Here is a 16,293-nt window from a genome sequence, read left to right on the forward strand (position 1 = left end):
TCTTGATTGGACACTACAGAGCAAGAGAGTAACATCTGGAGAAAGTTTTCTTGAAAAACCTATGAGAAAACATATAATAAAGGAAATATGAACTAATTAAAAGAAATCTACTAAATTAAAAGTGTAGGAAACCTATTAAAGGGTCTAGTACCTTAAGAATTTACAGTCTTTTTGAAATGTTTTAAATATTCTGATATATTACAGACGAAGTTAGGTGACGAGTATTTACTGATTGAGCCCTCACGATCGCAGCATTCTTACTCGCTTGACATCTTTTGATTAATTTTATAAAATGATTTCATCGGTACCAGAACTATTGTCACCTGCCAATGCAGTAAATTACTATCTAAATTACTAGCTTTTGCACTGAAGCATGCACATATGAATTTCCCACAAGTTAAAACTTCATATTCCATTTTCTAATTTACATTGAATTCTGCGCCAAGATATAATTATGCCCTACCTTTGTTAGGCGACAAGGTATGATACCCATAACTTAGAGGCTTTAGGAGTTAAAGACAGAGTACGGCCGCAATTACTTAATAGGGTATCTTTACTTACAGCATTGTCATGCAATTGTTTTGTTTACATAATTTGCATGCACGTGGAGTAGACTGAGTAAGCATGACAATAAAATAGACTATTTTCTATATAAATCCCATTATTAAATGGGCTGCATACATTGTATTGCAATCTAATGTAATTTAACACACACACATTATTATTTCCATATTTATTCATTTTGTTTTTTTTGCTGCAATTAGTCAATCATTAAGAGAGAAGAAAATGGCAGAGACGTAGAATTTTTCACCCAGTAAAAAACAATATATCAACCTGACTTATTAAATATTCCAGAGTGCAGGCAAAAACATAATGTTGAAGTGACGTATGACATGACTCCAAGTCTGAGTCGATGTACTCGTACTTCTGTTTTAACCAGATATTAGTCATAATATTTACTTAAGTGGGTTTACAATGGAGGAAAACTTGTGAATCTGTCACGTGCCTAGTTAATACTTGATTAATTTAAGCGGGACTTTTTATTTTTATTAAATAATATTCTCTTGCCGAGCTATTGAGTAAGTCATCTGAAGTGTGTTTTTACCTCCAGCTAGTGACCCCTAACAGTGGGCGCAAAACACGTTTGTTTTCTCTGATCTCGTATCTCTCTATAAATACACAGTTACATTCGTACTCATGCTCGCACAATTATTACCTTTTCTTTAATTCCATTTATGCATAATTCATCAGCTCTCGGCTCATTGCGCCATGTCGTGTGCAAATCGTGCGAGAAATCGCCACCGATTTTTGTATATTCCCCTGTACTCTGTAGTTTCCCACAATAGGCACAGAGAGCGCTCTAATAATTAACTAGAAGATTTTATAGCCTCTGACTTGGATTACGACTGTGACTAGACAAACAATTATTGATTTTAGTTAAATACTAATGCAGTAAACCAACCACAAATACTATTGACTTTTAATCGACAGTTATTGCTATAAATCGTGAAATACTTTTTTTTAAATATATGTTCAATAAATCGATTTTTCTTTCATGCAATAATTGTCAAATTTATTAAACATTTTATAGACCTTAAAGAATTATTTGATACTAATTGATTTAAGCTCGCATTAGTGCTTAAATGCATATGTCGTAATATCAGTTACTACATCCCAAATTCACACTTACCTAAAGTACTATTTGGTTGTTGTGTTTTGTTTTTCTTGTTTTCGTTGTTTTTAATCACTGATATCCAGTCAGGATTATTTTTCTATTCTCGGAATCATATTCTTTAGCTTGAGCACTTAATACTGTTCACTTTGTTCTTTACTGATCCTCGATCTTTATTCGAAGTCCGTTCACAGCGAGCATAAAACGGATACTGATCGAAATGCCGTTTCGCTTGTTTTCTTCACACTTCACTTAAAGTGCCAAATCCCAAAAACTCTAGTAGTTTCTACGAACACGGACACACACAGTCGCACACTGGGGGCACAATGTCGCCAACTGGCATCAAAAGAAATATATGATAACTGTATATATATATTAAGTAAATATTTATGTTAATAAACAACTAAATTAAAAGAACGGCGAACTGGCAGGCTGCGAATACAGCGCGCTTATTTGCTTTAAGAATTTAACGCTTGTTGCGAAATGAAAACCGTTTTTGAAACTGAGGTCGCGCGCCTTGCGACGCCAGCAGAAACGCGCCAGCGAATACAGACCTAGACAATCGACGATCAACAATCGGCGATCGACGATCGGCAATCAGCAATCGGCGATTAGCGAACTGAACGAATACACACGTTCAGTTCAGCGATGACGCAGATAAGCGATGGCCGATAACAGGCCGAAAAGCTCTACCTGATTTTCTTTTTGATGAGAAGGATAAATTATTTGTAATCAGTTAACCGATAGCCGATAACTAACTGACAGGTTGTGCTTGTCATTTATGATGACGAGTGGACAGAAGTATGTTAACGAGCATGGAAATTTTTGCTTATCTACGCTTTGCATGTACCGTTAATTTGCACATGTTAACTGATTTGTTAGTTGCACGTTTAACTTTAACTAATTTAACTGATTGACTTCTGAGTATATTAACAGATTCGTTTTCTTCCAAGCTACCCGTTTCGTTCTTAATTAATTTTGTTTTAAAACAAATAGAAATCATATGATGCATTTAATTAACGTTTTATAACTAATTTATTAATTAACTTTAAACTCGTTTTAAACTGGGCGTATTCCAAAAAGTATCACTTTTCTTCTGCACGGTCTGCAGATCGTCCAAATTGATGAAGTCCTTATCACGTTCTAAAACTCTGTGTTTAAAGTTAACTGTAATAAAAATATGTTTAACTGAACCCTTTGCTAAGGCTATATTAAACTAGTTATATATTTCAACTATCATTAGATACCAAATTTAACTAAAATATTATCTGTAATATTCTTTAAAAATATATATTTATGTTGTCTATATTGAATTTCTCGTATGCTTTTAGATATTTCTTAACAAATCACAGATTATAGTTTTCACTGAGTGTGCTTTTCCAACTTTTTCTTTATTATTATTAATTCTTATCGATCATTCTTCGAATACATGCAAATGTGTCAAATTTATGCTAATTACTTATGACGATTATTTTTGCTAACTGGTCCTAGGCGACAACACAACACACTGCCAAATGTAAACAAAAAAGGGGCGCTTGAAAGTGTGGGGATTTACGTGTAAATCGTGCGCTTAACCTTGTTATTGAACTCGCTATCGGCCTGTTGCGTGCGATTTTTTCGCAGCTTCCAACTAAATGATTGCCCATTAAATGTGCCTTAATAACAACAGCAGAATAACAGGTGACAATATTTTGTTCAGCAAAAAATGACAAATAATGTGATATATATTTTTTTCACTGTTGCTAATTTAATTAATTTGTTGTGTGTTTATTTATTTTTGAAATTTGGCATGTTTACGTTATTTGCATGTGCATTTCACATATCATTATGTATGTCAGTTTAAATTAATAATGCTCATACGATAGCTCATCTGCTGAGAGAGATGTACACCTTAATTTGATTATTATAAAATTTCTATCAATTTGAAAAGCTGGGTTATATTCGTCCGATGCTATAGATATTATTTTTCTTCAATTTTCTCACAGCCATTGGTGCTGCCTGGCTGGGCTCCAGGATGCGGTAAAGGTAATTCCGTTATGTACATATTTTTAAAAAGTCTATCAAATTCCTTATTGGCGGCTAAAAGATTTAAATATAATTAAATATGCCTTGGCAAAAATATCAACCTACAATTATAGTTGGGATTTCGAATAAAAGTTTTCTGTCTGCGTTTTATTCCTGGTTCATCAATATCATATCTTCTTGACTTTATACTTTTATCATGTTCAGCGCTATAAAAAGAATTGTAATCACTACTCGTATTAATATCACCATCATCAGCATCGTTATCATGACTTTTTATATCATTATGATTTGATTCTCTTGCAATTGCCTTTGCACTGCCTGGTGGTATGCATCGTACCGAGAGCGAAAGAGTCTCACTGAATAACGGTAATAAAATAACGATCAACAGCCTTACAGTCATTTGAATTGAATGACAGAGAGTTGCGAATATTCTGTAAAACTGTATAATATTGATTCTATTTGGTTATTATTCGATTAACTGAAAGCAGAACTTCACAAAGCTATGGTAGTATTTCATCTAATTGCGATTTTACCAAAAAAAAAATATTCCTTTTATTTTCCTAATAGATCTGTTCTTTACCATGTTAATGAGGCAACTTAAGTCACTTTAAATGAAACCGAGTTACGTAATACCTCAGTGCCATTCACCCTAATTTTTTGGTTTTTTATTTTTTTTTTAAAAGTTTATGTATTAGACCAAAAATACAAAAAAAAAAGTATAACAACAATTTTAAACAATCGTCCCAGTTACTCATGTAAATCAACTAAAACAAATCTGGTTTTTGGAAAAAATCACGCTCCCTAACCATTTAATATTATTACAACAAAATAAAATTAGGCTCAAAAAGAATTTAAATAAAAATTAAAAAAAAAAAAACAATTTAATTGAAAGGTACCCAATTATGTAGCCCAATATTAAACATATCGTAATAGTATGAAAAAAATTTTGTTGCAATGAAAAATGAGTTGTTTAATTAATTGCATTCGTAATTTATTATGTTTGTAATTATTTTGTATGTATGTATGCATGTGCATGATGAGCACATCATGGCTATCATAAATTTTTTAAGCCTTAATAGTGCAATTTTCGCTTCTCATCGATTCGGCTATTTGTTGGTAAAACTCAGTCAGTTCGGTAATAGACATTTCGGAGAGCATCTCATTAGACATATTGGTGAGCATTCCGAACGCGTCGGACATATCTTTAACATAAGGTTGCATCTCCTTGATTACCAGCGAAGATAAGGAACCGACGAGGTCGTTCAAATAGTTGTTTAGGGCAATGTCCAAACTCTTGTGCCAGTTTTCGGCCTTAACTTCGCCGACAAAGAACTTAAAGTCGAAGCTGCTAATGCGCAATCCTTTGGGAGAGATGAGGCTCTGACCAAAAGTGTATTCGATCATGAAACGCAAGTCCGTTAATTTAACATTGATCTGCACACTATATTCGAATGGCAATGAAAAGCCAGCAATGTCCAAAGTGCCTTCCAGATCCAAGAAACCGAAGGCTTGAATCTTTGAAAATATAATGTCGATTACATGGTGCATTGCACTTTCATTGTAGCTGTTCTGAAGAATTTGAAAACTGCTAAGACCCGAAAGACGAAAGTGTCTTATAGAGCCCGTAATGTTAGTGTCTCCATTGTTGAAATCTAAGTCTACCATATCGGTGGATATGGGCTCCAAAGGTGGTATATCCAAACGGCCACAGGGCATAATCCTTTTGAACTCCCCAAGCAACATTTCAACGGCATCGCCATAGTTCGGGGTCGCGGATGTGGCACTGACCACGAGCGCTATAATAAATACCGTTAGCATTTCGCTATTACTTGGAAAGAAGTCTGTAAAGAACTGATTGCATACGTTGCAAACATTTTAAATGCATTTATAGTACAGACGCCATATCAAATTAAAGTATTTAAACTGTAAAATATTGATTATATTTGGTTGCAATTTATTCAAGTTAAGATTTTCCGCTGCAATTAAGTGCACCTGCCAGTATGCATTCTTAACAACAATTATTATTTTTCTTATATAAGAGATTTCTTACATTTTATTATTATTATTTATTCATTATTATGAATTTATTTCGCGGTATTGGATTTATTCATTTTTAGCTTAAATTGTCCGTTACAAATTCTAATTTAAAATACTGTATCAACCAGCTTTCTGTCAACTATCTGGGCTTCTGCGCTCATACCAAGTATCGACCTGCCTCCACAATCCATGTTTTTTTTATTGCTCGCTAATAATTTTAATTAAATAAAGTAAAGTTGATCAGCGGTAGGAAAATTTTTATTAATTAATTCTAATAAAATGTCGACAACTATTATGCAAATTTTTAAAATTTTGCACAAAAATAATAGAAATTGGTACAAAAATAAATATATATTCTAAAAATGACCACGATAGATATCGAACTTAATTTAGTCGTGAGGGTAAAATATCGACAAGCAGTGTGTACTCGACAAAAATGTATATCGATCGTCAACTAATTTTTGTCGCCCATCATTAAAAAAAATTTAAAATTTAAAAACGCAAAAACCAATAAAAAATTAATAAGTTTGATAAAAATTTAAAATTCGAAATTGGACAAAATTAAGGTAAAAATTTTAATGAAGGTTTGAGGCCTTTCATCCCTAAAGAAGAGAAGTTACATATTTAATTCTAAAAAAATATTATAAAATGCAAAAAATTACAACAAAAGCCCTGCAAAAATTAAAAAAATTCTAGCCAAAAATAGGTGGAAAATTTTGTTAAGTTACCAATTTTGTAATTTGAGCCAAAGTGGCGCATATTGCCAGATCAGTGAATTTAACATGGTGGCAGCCCTTGGGTCGAGTGGCAACATTTGACACTAACTTTTTCAGCTCTAGTTGCCGACGAATAAAAAAAGCAGCGTAAATAATAATAAAAGAAAATGCCGCCTACAATAAATAATTCGGCGGTCAGCAGTGCTGCGGAAAAGCGACCGCAGCGGCAAACGGAACGAAAGTAAGTAATGCAATAAGAGCAACATCAATGGCAACTTAACTTACCCACAAACCTAAATCAGGTCCGAGATCATTTGCCGCGTCAAATATGGAAATAATTTGCCGGATATACCCTTTGACTTGAAGTTCCTGCAATATCCGTTTGATAGCAATCGCTTTGTGCAGTACAATCCGACTTCGTTGGAACGCAACTTCAAATACGATGTGCTGACGGAACATGATTTGGGAGTAACGGTGGACTTGATCAATCGGGAGCTTTACCAGGCGGATCCGATGTCACAGCTGGATCCGGCCGATGAGAAGTTGTTGGAGGAGGAGACGCTAACGCCAACGGATTCAGTGCGTTCACGTCAGCATTCGCGCACAGTGTCCTGGTTGCGAAAATCCGAATACATTTCGACGGAACAAACGCGCTTCCAGCCTCAGAATCTGGAGAACATTGAGGCCAAGGTGGGCTACAATGTAAAGAAGTCTCTGCGCGAGGAGACTCTCTATCTGGATCGCGATGCACAGATCAAGGCCATCGAGAAGACATTCAGCGACACAAAGAACGATATAACCAAACACTATTCCAAGCCGAATGTGGTGCCAGTGGAGGTGCTACCCATATTCCCCGATTTCACCAATTGGAAATATCCATGTGCCCAGGTCATATTCGACAGCGATCCAGCGCCTTTGGGCAAAAATGTGCCCGCCCAGCTGGAGGAAATGTCGCAGGCCATGATTCGGGGTGTGATGGACGAGAGCGGCGAACAGTTTGTCGCTTACTTCTTACCCACAGAGCCAACGCTAGAGAAGCGACGCACCGACTTTATCGCTGGCGAACTCTATAAGGAGGAGGAAGAATACGAGTATAAAATCGCACGCGAATACAACTGGAATGTCAAGACAAAGGCCTCCAAGGGTTACGAGGAGAACTACTTCTTTGTCATGCGGCCCGATGGCATCTACTACAACGAGCTGGAGACCCGTGTCCGTCTCAACAAGCGTCGCGTCAAGGTCGGACAACAGCCCAACAACACCAAACTGGTTAGTACAACATATAATTTGTTAACTGTTCCAATTTATAAGCATCTCAATTGAATTTTCATAGGTGGTTAAGCATCGTCCGCTTGATGCCATGGAGCATCGTATGCAGCGGTATCGTGAACGTCAGCTGGAGGTTCCCGGCGAGGAAGAGGAGGAGGAGGATGATGATGACATGGAAGTGGATGATGAGCAAACGCAGTCTGCACCTGTACCAGATAAGACAGCTGATACTGCTGTTAAATCCAAGTCTTCGGATGATACTGAAGCAGCTGCTGGTAGCTCAACACCTGCCGCCGACGAGCAGGAGCAGCGTGAACGACAATCACGTTCCAGAACTCGTTCGGGTGGCTCACGCTCTCGCACCCGTAGCCGGAGTGGTTCCGCCAGCGGCAGTGCAGCGAGCGGTTCGCGCAGTCGCAGCCGCTCCAGTTCAGCTAGCGGCTCCGGTTCACGTGCCAGCAGTCGCTCCAAGTCTGGCTCACGCTCGCCGAGTGGCTCACGTTCACGTTCCAAGACACCAGCCGGTTCCCATAAGTCACGCAGCCGCAGTGGTTCGCCTAGTCCGGCCAAATCCAAGTCGAAATCACGCAGTCGCAGTCCATCTGGCTCCCGTTCTGGGTCCGCTTCACGTTCGCCCACCCGGTCACGCACTGGTTCGCCCAGTGGTTCAGGCTCCAGCTCCGGCAGCGGCTCCGACGAGGATTAATTACACTAATTACAACATTTCTATAATATACTTTAAGGCAAATACACAAATTGGTCACATAAAACCGAAAAACATTTAATTGATTCACGTGGCGTCCATTAGAAAGCGACGAAAGAGTTCCCCATCCGAGCTGGGCTGATCCGTCTGCTGCGGCGAGTAGAGACGGAGATTCTGCATTTGCTGCAATGGTGAGTTGCTGCCATCAAAGTGCACATTATTGTTGTTTATGATCCCGGGCTGTGGTTGCGACTGTTGCTGTGGCTCCACACCACAAATGCCCAGTTTCTGGCAGCTTTCGACGACAATGTCATCAATGGTTTGAGATAGCAGCGCCTCCTGATCCCCGCCGTTCATGTGAATGCCGACAAGCGCTGTGCTGGCCACAGATGCAGCTGTCGGCACCGTGTCCACTGCCGCATTGGATTCCAAAAGGGCTTTAATCAACTGCTCGGGAGTTTGCTGCGACTCATCCGAGCCAACAGCGCATTTATGGGTGCGAAGGGATACTTTATAGCGAAATGTCTTCTGGCACTGATCACACTTGTAGGGCATAACTCCGGTATGGATGCGGGTGTGCACCAGAAAGGAGACACGCTGCCGGAAACATTTGCCTGAAGAAGATCAACGAGAATTGAAACGAAGGAACACTGTAATCCAGAAATGGGATATCTTACCGCAGACCTCGCACTTGAAGGGCTTCTCTCCGCTGTGGATGCGCTGATGATTATGCAAGGTAGACAGCTCCTTGAAGGCGCGTCCACAGATGCCGCAGGCATGCGGCTTCACCTCGCTGTGGTAGAGTAAATGCTTGTGGTAGGATTGCTGAAAGGTGAAGGTGCGGGCACAGTACTGACACGTATAGGGCATCTCGCCGGTGTGCAGTCGCTTGTGCTTCTTTAGAAAGTACTTGGTGGTGAACAGCTTGGCACAGACATCGCACTCCCAGTTCTTGGGCGTGCTGCCGTACTCGGATGTGGGCGTCGAGTCCGTCGCTGCTGTGACTTCCTGTTTAAGCATACAAATAGCGCCACTCAAGGCATACGGTTGTGTGTTGTTGTTGCTGCTGCTGTTGTTGTTGTTGTTGCTGATGCTCGGTGTGATCACACTGCCATTGGATGCTGTTGCCTCCTTGTGCCGAATGCGATCACAAATGCTAATCTTGGGCGTGGGATTTATGATGTTGCCATTGCCAGTGGCCATGTTGTTGTTGCTGCTGCTGGTGCAGCCAATCGTGTGCAACACCTTGAGATGCACACGCAGCGAACCCTTCATCCGAAACGTCTTTGAGCAGAGATGACACTTGTAGGGCTCCTGCTGCTGTTGCCCCGCCGACTGTTCCGTTCCCTCGCCATTCTCATGCACCAGGCGGATGTGAATGTCTCGCAGCTCATCGTTGCGAAAATTAAACTCACAGATCTCACATCTGGCCGGAGGTGTCACTGGCATCACCGCAACTGGCATCGGTTGCTCCACAGTCTTGGCACGTGACTTTTTGCCACGCCTCTTGGAGGCTGTAGCCGCAGGAGGCGGAGTGACTGCGACAGTCGCGACAGCTGCTGCTATTGGTGGTGGAGGTTCTACCTTAGGAACTGTTTCCGATGTGCTCATCAAGCTGGTGTGACTGAACAGATGAATCGTTAGCTTGTCGAGGCCCAGAAAGAGCTCCTTGCAGTGCGGAAATGGACAGGCCAGTGGTCCATTGGCCGCCTTGATCAGCCTCTGCTGGAGGGCATCGATGCTGTTGAAACTGGGAACTGCACACAATGGACACAGCACTGATGTGGAGCACATTGCAATTCAATATGATGGAAACACAGTCAAATCTTTAATCCACAGTACTCGAGTAATGTAGCGGAATATATTTTTGTGAAGCCTATAGACCATTCCTGACCGACAAAAGTTGAAAAGAATTTTTTTTCTATCTCACAAAAATGTAATTCTAAAAATACTTGCAACGAAAATATTGAAAAATTGTGCCGACAACACGACAACGTTGCGCTGTTCGGTCTCTGCGCGAAAACGAAAATAATGAAAAATATTGCGAGAGTATTGAAAACCGAAATTCAATTTCGAAAATCCGAAAAGTGCCGAAAAAAAGCAGCAGCTGTCCACTTCATCGTCTGGGTTGTTACTTCTCTCTCGGGGCTTTGTTTTGATTTTGTTTTGTTTTTATTTTTTATTTTTTGCTTGGGGCATCTGCTATGCCTAAAAATTGAAAATTTCGAAATCAAAGTGTAATACGGTGTACATTGTTCCATCGTTGGTCTGAAAGATTTATAAAATTGAAAGAATAATCGCTAAATGTTCCACTTTCATTTTGTTAGCTCATTTAACATTTTAATCAGCAAAAAACTTGTAAAATAATAATACATTTATTTCTAGGGAATTTCCGCAGAAATCTCCACAAATTGTTGTTGTCTTATTTTGTAGATTGACCGAGTTCTGTTCTCCATTAAGGGTATTCACTAGCTGCATACTATTGGCCGGTATTTATACTCGAGCAGATATTTTAAAGGTAGGTGTATTGTAATCTCTTGCTTCTTGTTGATTTTTGGTCAGCTATTTGTTGTGATCTATTTTTATTGCTCTCATTTTCTGAGTTGCTTTCCTTTTCGCGCTGTTTATTGATGTTTCTGCTTAGATGTTCGGTTTGTAAACAGTTCGCTGGCCAAACACGTGTGGAGGTCGCTTAGGATTCATATTCTCAGTGTTGAAGTCCTTCATTTCTTCTTTTTGTTGGGAAAATCAAGTGAGACAACGCTGATGCTAGCCGAAGGAGCATCCCCTTTACCCAAACTTAAATCAGAGATCGAGGAGCGTGCACTGTAACCTACAGTAAAAAAGAATTATAAAGTCAAGTTAATAATACAATAATGTACATGACTGATACATACCCTTTACTGAATAGCAATCCAGAGAGGAGTACGAGCCAGTCTTTGAGGAGATGCAGCTGCGAGTGGGCTTTAAATGTTGTGGCAGCTTCAATCCTTTGCTTAACATGTAGTGTATTATCTGGGGTCCATCCTCATCGCTGTTCGCCATGTCGGACAAGAGGTTAAGAGTTTTTCTGTTACGATTCTCCAGCTCCTGAAGACTGAGATCACGCTCAAACAATTCAAGATATTCACTGCTAATAGCTTTTTGTTTAATTTCTTTCATTAAATTTTGTATCTCACGATTAGCTCGATCTATTTTGGATTTTTGATCCTGCAGCTCCTTGTTTAGCTTTGCCAGTGATTCGGAATCTTCCATGCATTTTTGCTTTTCCGCCTCCAATCGCTTAATAAGCTCCTCCTGTTCCATTTTCTGCTCTTCCTGCTTGACCTCGTAACGCTCCGCCTTGCAGCGTAACACCTTCAGCTTTTGTAGCTCACTACAATAGAGCTCCTGTACCTTCTTCAGCTCCTCCTCGGCACGCTGTTCATCTGTAATTAGAACAAGAAAGAAAGTTGGAAGATTTTACCTTCAAAGAGCACAGTATTCAATTTTCAACTGAACGTTTTTATGTCAGTTATGTTGATATTGATTAAAGTATCTAAAGAAATAACCGGTAAACAATTTTTGAAACGTGGTTTTTTCACTTTATAACCAGAGAAAATGGCAATTATAGGTAACTTTTTGTATAAAAACAATATGTTGGATTTTTCAAAATGTATTTTTTTAAATAATTACCCTTTGAGTTGTCTTCATAGGTTTTCAAATTCTTGCGATAATTGTCATTGGATTTATCAAACTGACGCAACGTATTCTCTAGGGCAATAACCTCCTTCTCGGCCTTGAGAACTTTCTTGTTAAGAGCGTCGCCTTCGTCGGCGAGCATCTGTCGCTCCTGGGCATTCTCCACTTTTAGCTGGGTGGCGGTGATCACGGTGCCATCCTCGTTGACGCCCAACAAGGCGGATGTGAGCTCAAAGCGTGCTCGCATGGCGGCAATGTGTTTCTTCCGATCACCAAGATCGGCACGCAAGGTGCTTAGTTCATCGTTGAGATGTTTGCGTTTCAGTTGTAAAATGTCCTGTTGACTGCGCAGCTCCACAAAGCGATCCTTGATGATGCGCTGGAAGGCAAGTCGATGCTGATTGAGATTATAGGTGCCCTTGACACAGCTTTCGATCACATTTTGTAGATCACTGCATCGCATCTTGAGCAGACTGAGCTCCACAATGAACTCGGAATTCTCGTAGCGATTCATGCGAAGACGCTTGATGGTGCCCTCGCAATAAACCTGTGCCTCCTTGATCTTGAACTTGACCACCTCCAGTTCCTTGCCATCGCTGTTGTACACAATGACCAGGGCATTCATGCTGTAGTTGAGCTTCTTATTCTGCGCCTCTGTGGAGCTCAGACGACGCTGCAACTTGGCATAGTTCTGCTCCAACTGGGCGAGAATCTCCTGGTTGCGCTCCTCCGTCTCGGGATCGGAATTCTTGCCACGCAAATCGGCCAGACGACGCTCACACTGAAGATATTTAAAGGACATCTCGTAATGGATTTCCGTCTGCCGCTTTAGCTCGCTCTCCAACTGCCGATGGTTGCGATAGAGAGCAAGCAATGTGGATTGGAGCGCCGAATTCTGTACTATGATGGTCTTCTCCTCATCCCGCAGATCGGCAATCTGGCGCTGAGTGCGATAGAGAAGATCGTTGCAGCGCTGCTGTTGCTTGTTCAGCTCATTGAGAGCCTGCTCCTCGCCCTCCATCATCTCGTCGAGGATCTGGAGACGCTGGTTGGCATCGGTCGCCTTGTCCTCAATGGATTTGAGGCGTGCCTCCACCTGCTTCAACACGTCCTCATAGTTGGCAATCTCCGAATGCTTGGTATCGCGCTGCAGCACCAGCTTGCGGTTCTCCAGACGCTGCGAGTGCACCATATTGGACAGATTCTCGAGCTCATGGCGCAGTGCCAAGATCTCGCGCTCCTTTAGCAGTGCAGCATCCGCTAGACGTGTGATTTCATTCTTCAGATCGGAATTCTCCGAATTGAGAATCTCGATGGATTGCTCCACCACACGATTATTCTCCAGGACATCGTTCAACTGCTCGTTGGCAATTCGATAATTGGCAGCCATGCTCACCGCTCTCTCATTTAGTTGGATGCACTCCTCCTCGCTGTTTTGGATTTCCATCTCGCGCTGTGTCATTTGATTGACCGCCTGCTTCCACGTGTCCACCATTTGACGGCGCTCCAAGTGGGCCGCTCGATACAGACAGGCGGTACGCTCCAGATTCTTCTCCAGCGTTGTCTGCTCATCATACAGCTGGACATTAATCTTACGCCGCTTGTCAATGTCCGCCTGGAGAAGCTGACGCTTTGTATTCAAATCTCGCGCCTTTTGCTGATCATCCTGATAATACTTATCGATCAGCAGGTAACCCTTGTTGCCATCCTCCATAGCATCGGCCCAATCGACCAGACTCGACTTGGCCGTCTTGATGCGCTTCGTCAGATCATCGATTTCACGTTTGTTTTTTGTAATTTTACCTGCAATTGAATTAATCCATTTGGATGAGTACTAACCGGGGCAAAAGAAGAAAGAAGAGAGTCCGACTTACGTAGAGTGTGCTCCGCGTATTCGGTGTATTCGGCCAGCTCTCTTTGATTCGTGCGCAGATCTTCCTTGAGCTTGTTGCGCTCCAGGATAACCAGCTGCGTGCGATGCGCCTCCTTGATCACATCGTTCTTCACCGAGTTGAAAAAAGTCTGGCCAAAAAGTAGCAGTTTGTAGTAGTTGTATAGCTAATCTCAAACCCTAATCCCGCTATCTAAAAACTATCACAATCCCAAATCCCACTTACCCGAAGCCTAATCCCAATCCCTAATGCTACTCTCCCACCACTAATCCCACTACCAAATCTCCACTCCCTAATCCCACTCCCTGTTCCCATTTCTACTCACCATATTCTGCTGCAATGTGGCCTCAATGTTACGCTTATGACGCTCAATTGCCTTGTCGCGCTCATCCAGGGCAATGATCCTTTGCTGCAGATCAAACTTCTCGGCACGCATGCTCACCATATCCTGGAGTATCGCCAGATTCTCGGCATTGGCCATGGGTATATCCGCTTCCACGGCCCAGCCCATGGAGCGCATTGCCTCTAGCTTGAACTCGTCCAGGGACGAGCTCTTCATGTCATCCGTTTTATTCATTTTGTCCAGTCTTCCAGCTTACCTCATCCAGCGGCTGCATCAAGTATTTATATGCTACAAATATATCAGGCTGGATATATTTTGACTGAGCTTTGAGTTTAAATGTTTGAGATTCATATTAAATAAACAACCCGATTGTCATTGGCAACTAAATTGATAAGTTTCTCTGTGCTGTCCAGGGTAACATTAGGTGGTTGTTACTATTACCGGAAGCCATATTCAATATTTCAATAAAAATGCGTCTATTAAATTAAACTTTAACATTTGGATTTTTTTTCTTTCCTAAAGTTTATCATGTGGAATAAAAAATATTTTGTAGATTTTTAATGCATATTTAAAAATTCTAGAGCTTCCGCTGTCCGCGGTTTTTAATTTGTTTACCGTAATTGAACTTTTAACTGGGAAAGATTTGACTGAAAAAATAGCATCAAAGCTCTACCTTGAACAATAATAATGTGATAGTTTTTTTTTAACAGAAAAAAAGACCGGATTCAATGATTTCCCTCTAATTTGGGTTCTTGGAATCGTACTACATAAATACTTTTTTAAGTTATTATCATGGTTTCATACCAACATTTTTCAAAAAGTTTTATGTGAAGCTTCCGTTTCTTAAGATCTCTAACCTGTAAGGTCTTGTCTCTACAAGTCTTGGGAAATATTAAAACGATTGCTTTACTTTTTCGTAATTTTTATTTTTGTGATATTTTAGTAATTTTATAATGATCATACTAGTGTTTATTTAGTGATCTTATACATGGAATTTTGTTGGTGTTTGTTAAACTTCAGTGAGCTTATACATCGAAATTAGTCTCGGCAAACTTGCAGAGGCCTGGGAAGTTTATGTTGGTGCCCTGCTGACAACCAGCGGCTGTAACGCCCGCTACATAGACGGGCACTCCGGCTTCGTTGTCCACGGCATAGTTGCAGGCGAACAGGAAGTGATTCAGGCTATCCTTGAAGTATCTGGCAGCAGCACAGCCGACGGCGTAGTTTCTCTGCTGGGCCATCGTAGCAAAGTTACGAATTGTGCTGCGGACAGATAGAATAAAATTAGAGAAGGGAATGAGCATTATAGAATGAATGTTACTTACGCTCCAGTCCAGTTGTTGGGATAGCTATTGATGACTGCCATGTTGGCATTGGCGTACTCCAGCCACCAGGAGTGTATGGCCTGTGTAACGAGCTCCTGGTTCGGCTTGGTTGTCCAGTCGCCTGGATAGGTAATCAATGCCACGTTCTGTCCACTGTTCGAGAAGGTATTGGTATTGTGGCAAGCATCCCGCTGCTGCACGCATCGCTTGACATTCAGCTGAGCCAAAAGGGCCAACTCAGGATTCCAGCGCACGGTGGCCATACGCCTGGCTGCGCTATAGCCGGGCAAATTTCCGAGTGCCAAACGGTTGCGTCTCACATTGTGGGCAGTCGAAATGTGCTGATATAGAGTCTGGTTAATATTGATGAGGAATGGTGCCGGAGTTTGCGGGCAGCTTGAAGACCAGGCCTAGAAAGCGGATAAGTTGTCATGTAATATCTTAATAAGTATGTAGACATGCAGCACTTACTCCATTGTTCTGGCATGCAATGTGCTTGGCGTTGCCGCACAGTTCCTTCGAGCAGTAGTTGTCCTGACCAAGGACTACTGCCAAAATCACACTGAAGACAAACAATCGCAACATTTTGGAATAAACTTAACTGATTCAAGTAGATTGAAGGTCTTCGCT

The 16,293-nt window shown here is 41.0% G+C and overlaps 5 protein-coding genes and 1 long non-coding RNA gene across 6 annotated transcripts; 1 reads left to right on the top strand and 5 right to left on the bottom strand.

Annotated features, from left to right (window-relative positions):
* Nucleotides 1-3,407: 3,407 nt before the first annotated feature.
* On the bottom strand, nt 3,408-4,093 carry LOC117791190. The gene is made up of 2 exons (XR_004618028.1): nt 3,803-4,093; nt 3,408-3,751 (listed from the first exon to the last, which is right to left on the bottom strand). It is a non-coding gene; the product is annotated as an uncharacterized LOC117791190 (long non-coding RNA).
* Nucleotides 4,094-4,762: 669 nt separating this feature from the next.
* LOC117792640 lies at nt 4,763-5,515 on the bottom strand. The gene has a single exon (XM_034632853.1). The coding sequence runs from the start codon at nt 5,513-5,515 to the stop codon at nt 4,763-4,765; it is 753 nt and encodes a 250-aa protein (XP_034488744.1).
* Nucleotides 5,516-6,513: 998 nt separating this feature from the next.
* On the top strand, nt 6,514-8,497 carry LOC117791591 (RNA polymerase II-associated factor 1 homolog). The gene is made up of 3 exons (XM_034631381.1): nt 6,514-6,691; nt 6,753-7,719; nt 7,784-8,497. The coding sequence occupies exons 1-3, from the start codon at nt 6,618-6,620 to the stop codon at nt 8,423-8,425; spliced, it is 1,683 nt and encodes a 560-aa protein (XP_034487272.1). The 5' UTR covers nt 6,514-6,617; the 3' UTR covers nt 8,426-8,497.
* Nucleotides 8,435-10,262, bottom strand: LOC117791592 (zinc finger protein 2). Its single transcript, XM_034631382.1, has 2 exons — nt 9,100-10,262; nt 8,435-9,036 (listed from the first exon to the last, which is right to left on the bottom strand). The coding sequence occupies exons 1-2, from the start codon at nt 10,214-10,216 to the stop codon at nt 8,510-8,512; spliced, it is 1,644 nt and encodes a 547-aa protein (XP_034487273.1). The 5' UTR covers nt 10,217-10,262; the 3' UTR covers nt 8,435-8,509.
* Nucleotides 10,263-10,893: 631 nt separating this feature from the next.
* Nucleotides 10,894-14,701, bottom strand: LOC117791799 (coiled-coil domain-containing protein 39). The gene is made up of 5 exons (XM_034631683.1): nt 14,321-14,701; nt 13,978-14,125; nt 12,098-13,906; nt 11,320-11,850; nt 10,894-11,255 (listed from the first exon to the last, which is right to left on the bottom strand). The coding sequence occupies exons 1-5, from the start codon at nt 14,570-14,572 to the stop codon at nt 11,146-11,148; spliced, it is 2,850 nt and encodes a 949-aa protein (XP_034487574.1). The 5' UTR covers nt 14,573-14,701; the 3' UTR covers nt 10,894-11,145.
* A 542-nt stretch (nt 14,702-15,243) lies between these two features.
* On the bottom strand, nt 15,244-16,293 carry LOC117791901 (antigen 5 like allergen Cul n 1-like). The gene is made up of 3 exons (XM_034631837.1): nt 16,135-16,293; nt 15,664-16,073; nt 15,244-15,601 (listed from the first exon to the last, which is right to left on the bottom strand). The coding sequence occupies exons 1-3, from the start codon at nt 16,246-16,248 to the stop codon at nt 15,364-15,366; spliced, it is 762 nt and encodes a 253-aa protein (XP_034487728.1). The 5' UTR covers nt 16,249-16,293; the 3' UTR covers nt 15,244-15,363.

The sequence above is a fragment of the Drosophila innubila genome (genome assembly GCF_004354385.1).
Source record: "Drosophila innubila isolate TH190305 chromosome 3R unlocalized genomic scaffold, UK_Dinn_1.0 2_E_3R, whole genome shotgun sequence".
NCBI classification, from domain to species: Eukaryota; Metazoa; Arthropoda; class Insecta; order Diptera; family Drosophilidae; genus Drosophila; species Drosophila innubila.